Source organism: Salmo salar, chromosome 27 (genome assembly GCF_965601325.2).
Source record: "Salmo salar chromosome 27, fSalSal1, whole genome shotgun sequence".
Lineage (NCBI taxonomy): Eukaryota > Metazoa > Chordata > Actinopteri > Salmoniformes > Salmonidae > Salmo > Salmo salar.
Window position 1 is genome coordinate 19,270,001 of NC_138317.1, and position 16,448 is coordinate 19,286,448.

Genomic DNA, 16,448 nt, shown 5'->3' on the forward strand with positions numbered 1-16,448 from the left:
AGGATCAGTACATCCGAACATCACACCTGCGGGACAGATACAGGATGGCAACAACAACTGACCGAGTTACACCAGGAACGCACAATCCCTCCATCAGTGCTCAGACTGTCCACAATAGGCTGAGAGAGGCAGGACTGAGGGCTTGTAGGCCTGTTGTAAGGCAGGTCCTGACCAGACATCACCGGCAACACGTTGCCTATGGGCACAAACTAACCGTCGCAGGACCAGACAGGACTGGCAAAAAGTGCTCTTCTCTGACGAGTCGCAGTTGTCTCATAAGGCGTGATCGTCGGAATCTCGTTTATCGGTGAAGGAATGAGCGTTACACCGAGGCCTGTACTCTGGAGCAGGATCGATTTGGAGGTGGAGGGGCCGTCATGGTCTGGGGCGGTGTGTCACAGCATCATCGGACTGAGCTTGTTGTCATTACAGGCAATCTCAACGCTGTGCATAACAGGGAAGACATCCTCCTCCCTCATGTGGTACCCTTCCTGCAGGCTCATCCTGACATGACCCTCCAGCATGACAATGCCACCAGCCATACTGCTCGTTCTGTGCGTGATTTCCTGCAAGACAGGAATGTCAGTGTTCTGCCATGGCCAGCGAAGAGCCCGGATCTCAATCCCATTGAGCACGTCTGGGACCTGTTGGATCGGAGGGTGAGGGCTAGGGCCATTCCCCCCAGAAATGTCCGGGAACTTGCAGGTGCCTTGGCGGAAGAGTGGGGTAACATCTCACAGCAAGAACTGGCAAATCTGGTGCAGTCCATGAGGAGGAGATGCACTGCAGTACTTAATACAGCTGGTGGCCACACCAGATACTGACTGTTACTTTTGATTTTGACCCCCCCCCCCCCTTTGTTCAGGGACACATTGTTCCATTTCTGTTAGTCACATGTCTGTGGAACTTGTTCAGTTTGTGTCTCAGTTGTTGAATCTTATGTTAATACAAATATTTACACATGTTAAGTCAGTTTAAATAAACGCAGTTGACAGTGAGAGGACGCTTCTTTTTTTGCTGAGTTTCTATTTTTCTCTATCATGTTCATTTAAAATAAACCAATACAATATATGCACTCAAATATAGCACGACTTTAAGCAGAATATGTCTCTATGCAGCCTCCAGCATGATCTATTTTCTAGCACACACACATGACAGACAGTTGTTGGTTTGAGCATGTCTCTGGGAGGTGCTATGTTGAGCCGGAGGAGTGTGTATCAAGCCTTCACTGCGATTCATTGTCGGCCAGCAGTTCAAACAAAAAAGAATAACGATTCTCCTCGAGTCAGTGAAGGTAAGTTCAAAAAGAACACCACAGATTTCCCTGCTATCGCTCACAGTGATCTGCTGACTGCTGCTGTGGTGGCTGGTCAGACATTCTTTACACATGCGATGCTGATTCGAAGTGACTTTCCCGTGTTCAAAAAGTGCTAAACAATTCTCCCCCACTTTCATGTTCACTGAACAAAAATATAAACGCAACATGTAGTGTTGGTCCCATGTTTCATGAGCTAAAAAATAAATAAATCACAGAAAAGCTTATTTCTCTCAAATTTTGTGTACAATTTTGTTTACATCCCTGTTATTGAGCATTTTTCCTTTGCCGGGAAATTCCATCCTCCTGACAGGTGTGGCATATCAAGAAGCTGACTAAACAGCATGATCATTATATAGGTGCACCTTGTGCTGGGGACAATAAAAAGGCCACTTTAAAATGTGCAGTTTTGTCACACAACACAATGCCACAGATGTCTCTAGTTTTGAGGGAGCGTGCAATTGGAATGCTAACTGCGGGAATGTCCACCAGAGATGTTGCCAGAGAATTGAATGTTCGTCATTAATATAGTCCTTTTGTGGAGAGAAACTCATTTCGATTGGCTGTACCTGGCTGCCTATGCCCTCCAAGGCCCACCCACAGCTGCATCCCTGCCCAGTCATTTGAAATCCATAGATTAGGGCCCAATTAATTTATATCAATGTCCTTATATGAACTGTAACTCAGTAAAATCTTTGAAATTGTTGCATGTTGCGTTTATATTTTTGTTCAGATTAAAAACAGGGACGGACAACTGGCGGCTTCACTTTTGTAGGCCCGCGCATCAATTTCCAAACTCAGTCAAGGTCTGAACTTACGGTTGAGAGTTTGAAATTTGGTTGTGCATTAGCAGTTTCTCTCGTGTTATGCCAGTCACTTAATTAGCCCATATCAGAAGAAAAAAAACCCCGATTAGATTGGCAAGTTAGTCTAGCCAGCTATCTAAACTGTTCGAATTAACAATTTTGTTAGACAGTCCAATTACATAGACTTTTGTCACTTTCACAGCAAACATTTCTCCCCACCCTATGACAAAATGTGTAGAATTGCAGGAAATGATTTATCCAGTTGCAAAATCTCTCCGCCCCATGGCAAAATGTGTAGAACTGCAGCAAACTTGATTTAAAACGGCAACATTTTCTATATGCACTAAGGCAAAATGTGAAGACTTGCAGACCCACGAGCCACTGCGGCCCCACATGAGTTCCTGTTTTTTTGGACCCCATCCCTGATGTAAAACATTTGGAAATAGTTTTGCAGTCTTTAGCTGTGATATTTTAGGCAGGAAAAAAACATTTGTTCACGTGTGGTTTGATTGGGCTGTTTTCCAAAGTAACAGTGGTCGAAATTGCGAACCCTTTGATGGGACCTTCTTCTGCAGTAAAAGTGTGGTGATTGGTCAAAATTGCAAGCTCTCGTATAATATGCATGGACTGGTTGATTTTGCATAGAATAATGCAATCGCAGAATCCTGGAGGGACTGATGAATGTATAACTTTAAAGCATCTACACTTTGGGAGAACGTGTCTGTCTGCTAGAATTCTGGCTTTTGGCTCCTGAAGCCCTCGGAGCTTTAAGTTCTACCATCCAAAATGTCACATTTACACAACAACACTGCTGGTCTTTAGGGAACAATACCCAGCATCCGCATTCCTTCCTGTTCATGGTCCATCACACAACCAATCACAGCACTCCATCTACAGTGAGAACTGAGGTCTTTGAGCAGAGAAGACTGGCTTTGGGTCACAATAGAAATTCAGTGGCAGGTCTAAATATCTTCAGCAACCATTTAATGGTTTTAATACAGCCATTGAATCGATTACCATGAAACAACCTTTAAATGACCGCCAAGGCGCCAAAAAGCCCCAGAATGTTTGATATAGGTGGTAAAAAAACGTTTATTCCACCCAAGTCAGACATGAGGGCGTTAGCCTACATTTCATGACTCAGACAGGCAGAATTAAATGAATTGCAAATTAACCTCAACATTACGTCCTTAGCTCATGCACTTGCTTTGTCTGTTACATGTAATCCAGCCCCTGATTCCCGATCTTCTCCCATTTTAAGGAACGATAGACGTTAGATGGATAAATCTGTTCCTTCCTCTGTCTCTGTAGGAGCTCACTACCTGTCTCTCTGTAGGAGTTGACTACCTGTCTCTCTGTAGGAGCTCACTACCTGTCTCTCTGTAGGAGCTCACTACCTGTCTCTCTGTAGGAGCTCACTACCTGTCTCTCTGTAGGAGCTCACTACCTGTCTCTCTGTAGGAGCTCACTACCTGTCTCTCTGTAGGAGCGTACTGTAGATCAGTGATCACCACATTAGTCGGCCCATTCCTCAGCCTGTCTGACAGACCTGATGCCATACGCTGCTGAGAAAAGACTGTTAAAACACTGGGTTCGGCTGTAGTAATCCATACACTTTAACATACTTCCCTGGCAACATCAAGTCTAGTCAAATCAGGTAAGATTTGACTAAATTATTAATGATTTGAGTTCCCTAATATTTAAACACATTATTAATGCAGGCAGATTGACGGTCCTGAAATGGCTAGTAGCTCAGTGACAGGGCAGCCAGACCCAGTGATATACTGATGTTGACATGACCACTCATTTACCTGCTAGAAAAACACCAACCGTCTGCCACATACTGGAGGGAGATATTTAAATCGGGATTTGATTTAGGACCAACAGAGTATTAATGGCAAATACATAAATAAAGCTATGCACATCATCTGCACATCTATCACTCCAGTATTAATGCTAAATTGTAATTATTTTCACCCCTAGGGCCTATTTATTGCCTACCTCCCTACTCTTCTACATTTGCACACTCTGTACATAGATTTTCCTATTTTCCTTTTATTGACAATGTTTGTTTATGTGTAACTCTGTTTTGTTGTTTTTGTCCACTGCTTTGCTTTATCTTGGCCAGGTCGCAGTTGTAAATGAGAAATTGTTCTCAACTGGCCTACCTGGTTAAATAAAGGTGAAATAAATAAAAAAACAGTTTTCAGATTTCACCATAGATTTTGGATGTGATTCACATTCGCTGGCCACTCCAGAACATTCCAGCATCTCTTCTTAACCACTCCTGGGTGCTTGTTGATGTGTGTTCGGGGTCCTTGTCGTGCTGGAAGACCCACAACCTTCAATTGAGACCATGTTTTTACACACCGGGTTGAACATTGGACTACAAAACACCTGATAATCTGTTGATTTCATGATGCCTTGCACACGTTCAAGGCCCCCCAGCACCAGAGGCAGCATAGCAGCGCCACGGCATTATCAAATTATGTTTGATTGTAGACCGGCTGTTCTTTCCTTTGAATGAGAAAATAGCTATGTTAAAGAAAACAGCCATTTTAAAGGAGGATGGAAGAGGCTTAATGACCATTCTAAACACAGGCTCGGTGAAGCTTGATAAAAACAAACCCGATAGCAGAGAACACTGAAAACAGGCTGGGTGATGTTAGATAACAGACCTACAACAACAGTTAAAGGACATAATGGGAAAATTGTAGAAATGGGACAACCGATATGGTTTACAACAGTGAGATCGGTTAAAACAGGGGTTAATAACCCCACACTGAAATGACTTCAGAGACATGGAGAATGAATGAACATGGGTTGTGTAATATACCATTAAATGTCTAGTTATGTTATTGACCCCTGTACATGTGGTCAATGATAAAAAAGCAGGTGGCAAAAGTAGCAAATTGTAATTTGATGGGAAGGCATCTCATGGCTCATGGACGTGATGTAATATCAATACTAAAAAAAAAAAGTTCTCCTCATCCACACACAGCCACTCTGAACACCTGAACACCTACTCAGAACATTACCCATCAAAAAGAGAGGAGTAACAAGAGCTTCAGGCCGAGACACGTTATTTCTAGGTCAGTGATTTAACAAGGACACATGGTGCAGCCTGCGCATTCTCCTCCCATCAACACTTAAAAACTAAAAAGGACCAAAGACAAGAAATAATAAATGAGTCTTTTCATGGAAGACCCTGGCACAGCCGTTTCTCCGAGCCGCAGCAGAAGTGCAGAACCGTAGCCTGCGGCGACCAGGGTTACAGAACTTTATCTTTCGGTTGAACTCATAAACAGATCAAGAGAGACTGAAGACATTCGCTCTGTGTGTGTCCGTAATGGCACCCTATTCCCTATGTAGTGCACTACTTTTGACCAGAGCTCAGGCAATCCCTCTAAAGAGAATAGGTACATTACTGAGAACACGAAAGGCAAATTCAATAAAGTGAAAGGGGTGCCACAGCCGTAATCCACTTCTGCAGTCTCCTGGTTCACAACAAGCCCTTCGTCAATCATAGTGTCCCCAGTCACAGTGATATCTAAACCATTACATTAAAACTCACAACTGGAACCCATTTGCCGTGACAAGCTGTGTGACCTGTACTGGTGGCACGGTCAGGGGGACAGGGAGCGAGGGAGAAGGAGAGCGAGAGGTGGAGAGAAGGATAAAGACAGAGGGATAGAGGTGAGCACAAGAAAAAATCCGAAAAGAAGAGTATCAAAAGTGCCACCTGTCATATTCTATATGACAATAATAAAAACCCAGGTCAGGAAGTGGAGAGAAAACAACGTCACAGAGATTTCGATCATGAGTGTCGCTCCAGTTTTTATTCAGCCATCAGGTTCTCATTTCTTTCACCTCGTCTCTCTCCAGATAACTTAAAAGCCATGTCCACAAAATGACTACAGGGGATAGAATACCGTTCAAAACAACTCAATAAAACACTCTCCTTTATATACAAATGATTTCTGTCTGTCTCTGTGCGTGTGGGGGGGGGGGGCTGAAAGCGAGACAGCTCAACCTCAAACAGACATAGGCATCACTCAGACTCTCTTTAACCAGTCAATTAGAGCATGTCGTGTGACGAGGAACTTCTCTTACCAGCCAGACATAAGTAGGGGGACAAGAGTTGGGCTCCCTGGGGAATGAATTAAAACTACGTGGTGCCATCATCATCATTAACAACGCAAAGCGCACGGTCACACGACATGCGAGACGAGTGAGTGACAGACAGCAGAGAACAGAAGTACTAACACAGTGGTGGAGAAACTTGACGTAGAGGAATACTTTTATTGTCCATTGTCATTTTCTGAACAAGCAGAGAACTGACAGCTTTTCCAGTCAGGCATACTCTGGACAGCCCTACTGAGACAAATAGAGGCTGCTGGAGAGGACCCAGGAGTCTGTCCCCTGACACATTAGCAGCCCTCAGATGTCATTAAACACCATTATCTAGCTTGGAGGCTGGAGATGCAGTCGGCACACAGTGGATGTGCCAGGAAAAACAGCACTATAACCGCTGTGTGTGTGTGTGAACACGTGCGTGCGTAATGATTATATTCTCAGAATACTTTCCTTAAAGAGAGAGATGGAACATCAAAGGATGTACTGATGTTTTTAATGTCCGAGTGGTTCTGTCTAGTTCTGTGTGTGTGTGTGTGGGGTTCTGTCTGTGTACGGCAGATATTAGGAGCTCAATATAGCCCGCCGCAGAGAGTCCACCGTACAGCTCCAACCCTGCCTGAAGACTGTATAGAATCTGTATTCACACAGAGTTCATTGTGAGACACATGTAAAGGTATTGTGTCTGTGACAGAATGTATTTTCCATGGTCCTTCCAACCAGATCTGTTGGTATTTCTTTCAGTTTGCCTACATCTTTGAAAAATGTTTAGTAGGTAGAATGTATGCGTGTGTGTTCCTCACCTCCTTGTCCATGCTGTCCAGGTCTTCTTTACAGAATGTGTAGAGAGGGTTGGTCTCTGACATGCTGGGCTGGCGTTCCCTCCGCCGGCAGGAGGGTCCAGGCTGCTCGTCGTCTCGACTGGAAGGACCCGCCGTCTCCCTCTGCTGGTCCTTCTGACCCCCCCTGGTCACACCACAACAAACCACCATCAGCCAGACACAAACATCTCCAACCATGACCTAATTAGCCATAATAAACGCATTGTGAATCACCATGAGAAAACCAGTGACGTGTTATGACCGATCGTGGGAAAGAGGAAGAGAAACACCCTTTGTGCGTCTTCGAATCACATTCAGCTACCAAAACAGCTATATTTTTCCATTATGTTCTAAACTTTCAGTAGAGGGTCAGGCTTACAGTCCATCAGCCTTAGGAGATATCAGGAGTATACGGCTAATATTACAACCCTACTAGACAGACAGACAGAGACAGACAGACAGACAGACAGACAGACAGACAGACAGACAGACAGACAGACAGACAGACAGACAGACAGACAGACAGACAGACAGACAGACAGACAGACAGACAGACAGACAGACAGGTCCTGTCAAAGGCAGGTGAAATGTGGTTGGCCACAAACCACATTTCAAGTTTGCGCGTGCGTTTTCAAAGACACGGGAGAAAGTCAAGGACCGATGTTGAGGAACGATACCGTAAAACTATAAATGAATATAATAAAAATGACAGATGCTACCCATTAAACTTTCCTTTTTTAATCTAGGACGTCGACACAACGCAGGACGCATCTGTGATGTGTACCACAGAGTGTAGGGGGAGAACATGTAGGGAAGAAGGGAAAGAGGGTGGAGGGAGAGGAAGGGAGGGAGGACGGGAGGAGGGGTGCAACTTCTGGGCTTTTAAACGCTGTGAAAATGAGACATTTCCCAGTGGGAGACAGAGCGGATTGCAGACCAGAGAGAGATCCACTGGGAAAGTAGGAAATTACAAATATATTTCCTTCATTTTAAGCCAAGCAGGATACATAACATGTTATAAATGAGGTCTACTTAGAATATTGCCCTTCACTGACGAATCTGATTAGTCTATTTTAAGCTACTCCTCCTGTCCAGTCACATTGTGCATGACCTTCATTACAACACAATCACTTCTCCCAATGAGTGGTATCTGCTACTATGTAGTATTTTACAGATGAGTGGTATCTGCTACTGTATAGTATTTTACAGATGAGTGGCATCTGCTACTGTATAGTATTTTACTGATGAGTGGCATCTGCTACTGTATAGTATTTTACAGATGAGTGGCATCTGCTACTGTATAGTATTTTACAGATGAGTGGCATCTGCTACTGTATAGTATTTTACAGATGAGTGGTATCTGCTACTGTATAGTATTTTACAGATGAGTGGTATCTGCTACTGTATAGTATTTTACAGATGAGTGGCATCTGCTACTGTATAGTATTTTACAGATGAGTGGTATCTGCTACTGTATAGTATTTTACTGATGAGTGGTATCTGCTACTGTATAGTATTTTACAGGTGAGTGGTATCTGCTACTGTATAGTATTGTACAGATGAGTGGTATCTGCTACTGTATAGTATTTTACAGATGAGTGGCATCTGCTACTGTATAGTATTTTACAGATGAGTGGCATCTGCTACTGTATAGTATTTTACAGATGAGTGGCATCTGCTACTGTATAGTATTTTACAGATGAGTGGTATCTGCTACTGTATAGTATTTTACAGATGAAGGAGAACCCAGAAACATCCTTGGATACGCTACAAGGAGCTCCTAAGGAGTGTGGCTTAGAGACTGTGTTTGGCAGAATGTTTAGGCTATAGGATATATGAGGACGGCCAAGGTGAGGCTGTGTGTGTGTGTGTGTGCGTGTGCGTGTGCGTGTGCGTGTGCGTGTGTGTGTGTGTGTGTGTGTGTGTGTGTGTGTGTGTGTGTGTGCGCGTGTGTGTGCGCGTGTGTGTGAGGAGCCAAGGTGACCTAAGGTGAGGCTGTGTGTGTGGAGCCAAGGTGAGGCTGTGTGTGTGTGTGTGTGGAGCCAAGGTGACCTAAGGTGAGGCTGTGTGTGTGGAGCCAAGGTGAGGCTGGGAAAATAATTAGAGCCCGACTGATATCGGCGGCCGATATTGGACTTTTACTGATATAACGTATCAGCCAATAATTCCAACGATGACCGATATTCAATAAATAGGATGAAAAGAGAATCTCATGCTGATCTGAACACTAGTGCCCAGTCTCATGCTGATCTGAACACTAGTGCCCATTCTCATGCTGATCTGAACACTAGTGCCCATTCTCATGCTGATCTGAACACTAGTGCCCATTCTCATGCTGATCTGAACACTAGTGCTCATTCTCATGCTGATCTGAACACTAGTGCCCATTCTCATGCTGATCTGAACACTAGTGCCCATTCTCATGCTGATCTGAACACTAGTGCCCATTCTCATGCTGATCTGAACACTAGTGCCCATTCTCATGCTGATCTGAACACTAGTGCCCATTCTCATGCTGATCTGAACACTAGTGCCCATTCTCATGCTGATCTGAACACTAGTGCCCATTCTCATGCTGATCTGAACACTAGTGCTCATTCTCATGCTGATCTGAACACTAGTGCTCATTCTCATGCTGTGGCATTATTTTCACAATGTAGGACATCAGCTTATGAAGTTACTGGACAATTGCTCTTTTGGATGGCAGTTTGAGAATTGAGTGTTGAAAAACACCTTTTCAATCCCCGCAGTAAAACAGTATATTGGCAGATATATCGGTACGTTTGTCCCCGGAAAAGTCGGAATAATTATCAGACACAAAAAAAACCATATCTGTTTAGGATAGAGTAGACAGTCCTGGGGTTGGCACGTCTCACTACTGTCCTCACTACTGTCCTGTTAGATCTGGTTAGAGGACCTCGTTGAGAACAGGGGTGTAGCTAGCTGAGGATAAACAGCTGAGACAGGCTGGTCGCACTGAGTGGTGATGTTGAGGAACATTTTGCCCAGAAACCAAGAAAGTATTGAGCGATTAAGAGGGGAACGACACTCCACATCACCCAGTATGCACTGCAGGCGGCAGCACTTCCTCCTGGTGGTCTCTAATTGGGCGCAGAGCTTCTTTGATGATTTGGGTTTTATGTAACAAAAATTCAGCATTGTGCCTCACTGTGTGTGTGTGTGTGTGTGTGTGTGTGTGTGTGTGTGTGTGTGTGTGTGTGTGTGTGTGTGTGTGTGTGTGTGTGTATGAGAGAGAAACTCTGCTCTGCTGCGAAGCTTCCTTATGATGTTATTAACATGACTTTTCTGTCTCAAAGCAGAAAGTTGAGGAGCCACCGGCGGAGACCGTCCGGTAAACAGACACCAGCCAATTTAGAGATGAAAACTTTTCACAACATTTGGAGCCGGCTCAAAGGAAAACATTTTAATTGAGACCAACACCAAGCCTAGGATGTTAACTCTTCTGTACACACCAATTGAGGTGACAGAGATGCTTTTGGTGACTCACACAGGAAGGACAGAAGGTTTTTCTAAAGTGAGCCAGATTTAATCTTGACACACTATGGGTAAAGAAGCTACCTACACTACTGAAAACAGAAATACATGCAGACACTGCAAGTAACATACAACATTAAGGTTGGACTGGGAAATACAAATGTGTTAATACAACTTATTGAAGCTGCTTGCTGACTAATGAGCAGTTTCCCATCACATTCATCCTAGCCCCGAGTATTTTATTTCTCCTCCAAAACAGACTTTTCCAGCATTAACATCCTAATTCATCTTCACCTCTAGCTGTAGAACATAATGAACAGGCAGAAACTCCTGCAGGAATTGGCTAATCATTTCATTCCAGGAGAAAAATCCACACAGCATATAGGCTGTGGGCCTCATGTATACATATACATATATATTTGTATTAATTAGAGGGAGCTGGGTCGGTCGGGGGGCCACCTTGCAGCGTAAACACCTGCTGCTCGGCTCCTAGACAGACAGTTGGTACCCGGCCTACTAACAGAAATATGATTAACAGACCAAACACCGTTCTCTACGTTAAAGCTGTAAGCGCTGCCAGAGTTATTGTTACATCTTCTGAACGCTGACAAAGTTTTCAGAGCTCTTCTGTATACAGGGCCCGGCGTCAACTAAATGTAAGGCAATACATTTACATTAGTCATTTAGCACAGGGTTTCCCAAACTGGGTCCTGGGCCCCCCCCCCCCCTGGGTGCACGTTTTGGTTGTTGCCCTAGCACTACACAGCTGATTCAAATGATCAAAGCTTGATGAGGAGTTGGTTATTTGAATTAGCTGTGTAGTTCTAGGGCAACAACCAAAACGTGCCCCCGGGGGGGTACCAGGACTGGGTTTGGAAAACCCTGGTTTAGCAGACGCTTTTATCCAGAGCAAGTTGCAGAAGCAATTAGGGCAGGGTTTCCCAAACTCTAAAACAACAACACATGCACCCCGTGGGGTTCCTAGGACAGAGTTTGGGAAACGTTGAATTAGTGCTTTGCTCAAGGGCACAGGGAGATTTTTCACCTAGTCGGCTAGGAGATTCATACCAGCGACCTTTCGGCCCAACGCTGCAACGCTAGGCTACCTGCCACCGTATAGCAGCCATCAGAGCAAAGAGACGGACAGGACAGAGACAAGCTGCGTTCCAGAATGTCCTAACTGGTACGAGACCTGGCGCCCTCGCTCATCTAGCGATGAGGGGGGCAAGAAGACTTACTAGATACTTAGAAGCCCTGAAAAGCCAACCATCAATCCCAGATATCAATACATCTGATGGACACACACACAGAGAAGAGGACCGATCTGAACACGCATGTCATCCATCATCATCTGTGATCACCATGGCTGATGTGTGCACTTTGTCCAAAAGTACACGCCACACACTGTTGTGAACACAGTTGAATTGCCAGGTCAGTACCTGAGCGAGGTCTGGTCGCCGTGGGCAGCAGACATGGAGGCCTGGAGGTAAGATGGTGGTCTGGAGGCCTGAGGCCCACGGCGAATCAGCTTCCCCGTGACCGGGTCGTACGTCCGCACCTCAGGGGCAGCTGGAGGGTGGTGGTGGAGGGGGGCGGGGGGGAACCGGGGGTTCTGGAAGGATCCTTGGAGGTCAGGGAACGTGACTGGGCTGTTGCTCCTAAAGACAGAAACACCATCAGATAACTGTGCGAGTGTGTGTACTGTTGTGACTTTGTGTACGTGTGTGTGTGTGTGTGTGTGTATACCGTTGGGTCTTGGTGTAGTCCTCCTTCAGTGGATACAGTGATTCCTCCACCCTCTCCCAGCGCTCCAGACATCCCCACAGCCAGTCAGGATTCACCACATGGAGATGTTTACAGCCTTGGGCCTGACGCACCTTCTCTGTACCTGAGAGAGACGAGGAGAGGGTCAATCAAGAAGAGAAAACAGTATACCGTCTGTTGCTAGATACCAAAAACTTAAAGTAGAACGGACAGCGTTTTAGCAACATGAAATTTTATTAAAATCTGTTCATATATACCCCCAGGAAGAATACATTTTCTGACAAGTGAGCATTTAGATATGGTCATTTTCACGTATAGTAAGACGTGAAAATGCTATAGCAATATATAGTGGGAAAGCAGGCACGTGTTTGGACAATTAATAGACACTGCAGCAAATAAAACCTCATAAAAACATGTTTTGCCCAGCATCGAGTCAATGCAGACTGGTGCGCCACAGCCAATCAGAGAGATACAGTAGGCTTAAATTCAAATAAAACATTTGAACACGGGCCTGGCATGATTAACTTTGAACTGGACTATGTGTTTACAAGCAGTAGCAACAGCGCGACTTTAGATCATTACAACGTATTAGCCAAGAGCCACAAAATACACCCGAATGGATTTCTGTAAACACCACGGGAGTCCTCTTACATTTGGGAACTTCACAGTCCTATTGATAATATAACCATGAAAAGGTAGGATCTCTCTCCCTCAGTTGCATATAGCACATCAACAACAAGATCAACAACTAATGCTAGCCAGAGCAAGATGAGCTCAAATCTAAACGAGGGAACATTAGTTAAACCCTCTCAAACTTTTTCAGCTAGTTGGCCGTCAGAATTGCACTGATAAACGATGGGGAATAGTAGCCTGCTCATTCTTACAGCTGAAATGGGAACTTGCCTACCCGCCCATTTGATCGATGCCGAATACATTTGATTGACAACTCAGAAACAGTTCAAGTTGAACACAGGTAGCTAGTTAGCTAGCGAAGCGATTCCCATTTCTGGCTAGCTAGCCAATTGACACCTGCATCTGTCTATAGTCAAAGAAAAACGATATGGGGGAAGGCAGTCACTCACTCCTCCAATGACATAGCTAAAGTTAGGCTCCGTGTTTTTTTGCACTGCATGGATCACCGGTGTTTCATGCAGCAGTGTTGCATGGTGCACTCCAAATGTATTGTAGTCGAGGAGCCAGCCTAGGACACTGCCCACATGTTGTGTAATAGGCCTACATGTTTCTCCGTAGCATGGTTTTCTGTAGCAGTTTTGGGTTATTCATTGTCAATCTTTAAAACCAAAGCAACATTTTTAGAAGCCTAGCTAGGCCTGTGGCATGGGTCTTGTACACTTTCCCTCCGCTGAGCGCTGTAAAACAGCACACGCGAAGTTGAATTCACCAATGCGAGTCCATCAGGCTGTAATGTTGACTCACTGTGTCCCGTTTCGCCCGCAGGCCTTGGGTTTGACATGCGCTAGCCTATTAGTCACGTTAGGACTGACTTGTGATCATTGCCCTAGCTAGTTTGATTGTATTGACATACCCTGCCTTAGTTAGTCGTCCATTTATGTTCAAAATATTGAGTCATTGAAACTGAAACAGTGGATACCGAATAGGTGGAGGCAGCAAACAATGTACCAGGCCAGCTGTAATTTACAACCCAGTGTTTTTGGGACTACCAAGAAATGTATCGGTGAATTACATGAATCATGCATTGAACTGCATCCATCTATTTTGCCTAAAAGGTCTTACTGTACCTCATGGAATTTTGATTCAAGTATAACCTATTTTTAAAACCTCTTAGAAAGTTGGTTTTGAAGCATAAACTGGGAATTAGATCTTTTTTACTGATAGGATTGTCCGTTTCACATCTGCAAAGTAGTTAATATGCTGCCAGTTCCACTTTAACAACCACGCTGCATAAACAGGAGCAAACTGAAGAGAGAAATATACAGAAAATGGAAGTGGATTTTATTGTTAAAACCAACACTTTCAAGGGGGCTCCCGAGTGGCGTAGTGGTCTAAGGCACTGCATCGCAGTGCTAGCTGGGCCACTAGAGATTCTGGGTTAGAGTTCAGGCTCTGTCGGGAGACCCATGGGGCGGCGCACAATTGGCTCAGCGTTGTCCGGGTTAGGCCGGCAGGGATGTCCTTGTCCCATCTCGCTCTAGCGACTCCTGTGGCAGGCAGTGCACGCTGACACGGTAGCCAGGAGTACGGTGTTTCCTCTGACACATTGGTGTGGCTGGCTTCCGGGTTAAGTGGGCATTGTGTCAAGAAGCAGTGTAGCTTGGTTGGGTCGTGTTTCAGAGGACGCACGGCTCTCAACCTTCACCTCTCCCGAGTCCATACAGGAGTTGCAGCGACGGGACAAGACTAACTACCAATTGGATACCAAGAAATTGGGGGGGGGGGGGGGATAAAACACTTAGGGGGAGCCTCAAATCATACATTCAAAGCCAATTAACAATTGTCCTGAAGCATTTCATTTTTCACCTATCTATTAGGTTCCATTGACAATCAGTTTCTATTTTATTGGCATTGTCAGTTCAGAGAGCAGCAATTTCCACTTGACTTGGGGCTATTGATGTCTGACCCAGAGATAGAGAACTGCATCTCAGAGCAGCACCGTACCCAATTAACAAGGTTAGCCCATCTCACAGCGGCAAATACTGACTCTGCTCTGCACATCGATTGCCTATCATTTTTTGCCATATTTTCTCCCCAAATTGATTAGGTGTGTCTGAAATTGACACTAGTGTGTTCAGTTCTGACTGTGTAGCTAGCTATAAGCCAATAATCCAGAACAACAAGAGGTCAGCCTTGAGATTGCATAGCAACAGCAGCCAGACAGACAAATCCTCTGAATATGATCTGACTGCCAATGCTGAGATTTGAGATGTATAATTCATTTTGTTCAGCCAAGGTAGCTAAAACATTAGCCCATGGGCCAGACCCCACAATTTGGGCTGTCGAGTTCAATTGGGGTGACGATTGCCTTGAAGGTCTTTGTCCCTAGAGTTGGAAAATGTGTGAGAGAACGCTGCCATTGCTGCACTGCTATGTTATCAGTCTTTCATCACATTGGGATTTTACCAGTATTCAACACCTTATTGCTCACGTATATACTTTAATCATATATCAATGAAAAGCTTAGATTTACAGTATACAGACACAATTACAGAATATTGAGGTCAACATAACATTGACCTCTTTACATAATCAGAATTACCTGTATAAAATTGCTTTAAAAAGGAAACCCTGATACATTTTAAACTTTGTTCGACAAGTGTAACTAGGCTACACGAGAACATTCAATGTTGTCTTAGTAAGCAAACCCAGTGTAGATTTGGCTTTGTTTTTTTAGGTTACTGTCCTGCTGAAAGGTGTATTCGTCTCCCAGTGTCTATTGGAAAGCAGATTGAACAAGGTTTTCCTCTCAAATTTGCCCCAAACATAACGCTTTGCATTGAGGACAAGAAGTTAATTTCTTTGCCACATTTTTTTTGCAGTATTACTTTTAGAGCCTTGTTGCAAACAAGATGCGTGTTTTGGAATATTTTTTTTCCTGTGCAGACTTCCTTCTTTTCACTCTGTCAATTAGGTTAGTATTGTGGAGTAACTACAATGTTGATCCATCCTCAGTTCTCATATCACAACCATTAAACTCTAACGGTTTTAAAATCACCATTGGCTTCATGGTGAAATCTCAGAGTAGTTTCCTTCCTCTCCAGCAACTGAGTTAGGAAGGACATCTGTGTAGTGACTGGGTGTATTGATACACCATCCAAAGCCTAATTAATAATGTCACCATGCTCAAAGGGAAAATCAGCAGCTACCAATAGATTCCCTTCTTTGCGAGGCATTGAAAAACCTCCCTGTTTTGTGGTTGAGTCTGTTCAGGAAATTAATTACTCGATAGAGGAACCTTACAGATAATTGTATGTATGTTTGAGGTACAGAGATGGGGTAGTTATTCAAAAATCATGTTAATCACTATTGAACACGGAATGAGTCCATGCAACTTATTACGCGATTTGTTAGGCACACTTTTACTCCTGAACTTTAGGCTTGCCATAACAAAAGGGGTTAAATACTCAGACTCAAGAC

The 16,448-nt window shown here is 44.3% G+C and overlaps 1 protein-coding gene across 4 annotated transcripts in view; it reads right to left on the reverse strand.

The window, feature by feature from the left end:
- Positions 1-16,448, reverse strand: part of LOC106588593 (RNA polymerase II subunit A C-terminal domain phosphatase) — a 134,702-nt gene that overhangs the window by 84,681 nt on the left and 33,573 nt on the right. For all 4 annotated transcript variants that reach the window (XM_082970079.1, XM_082970080.1, XM_082970081.1 and 1 more), the window contains 3 exons: positions 12,318-12,459; positions 12,011-12,229; positions 7,059-7,221 (listed from right to left, as the gene is read on the reverse strand). In XM_082970079.1, the coding sequence (XP_082826205.1) occupies positions 7,059-7,221; positions 12,011-12,229; positions 12,318-12,459 (524 nt within the window). The remainder of the gene's footprint in view (positions 1-7,058; positions 7,222-12,010; positions 12,230-12,317; positions 12,460-16,448) is intronic.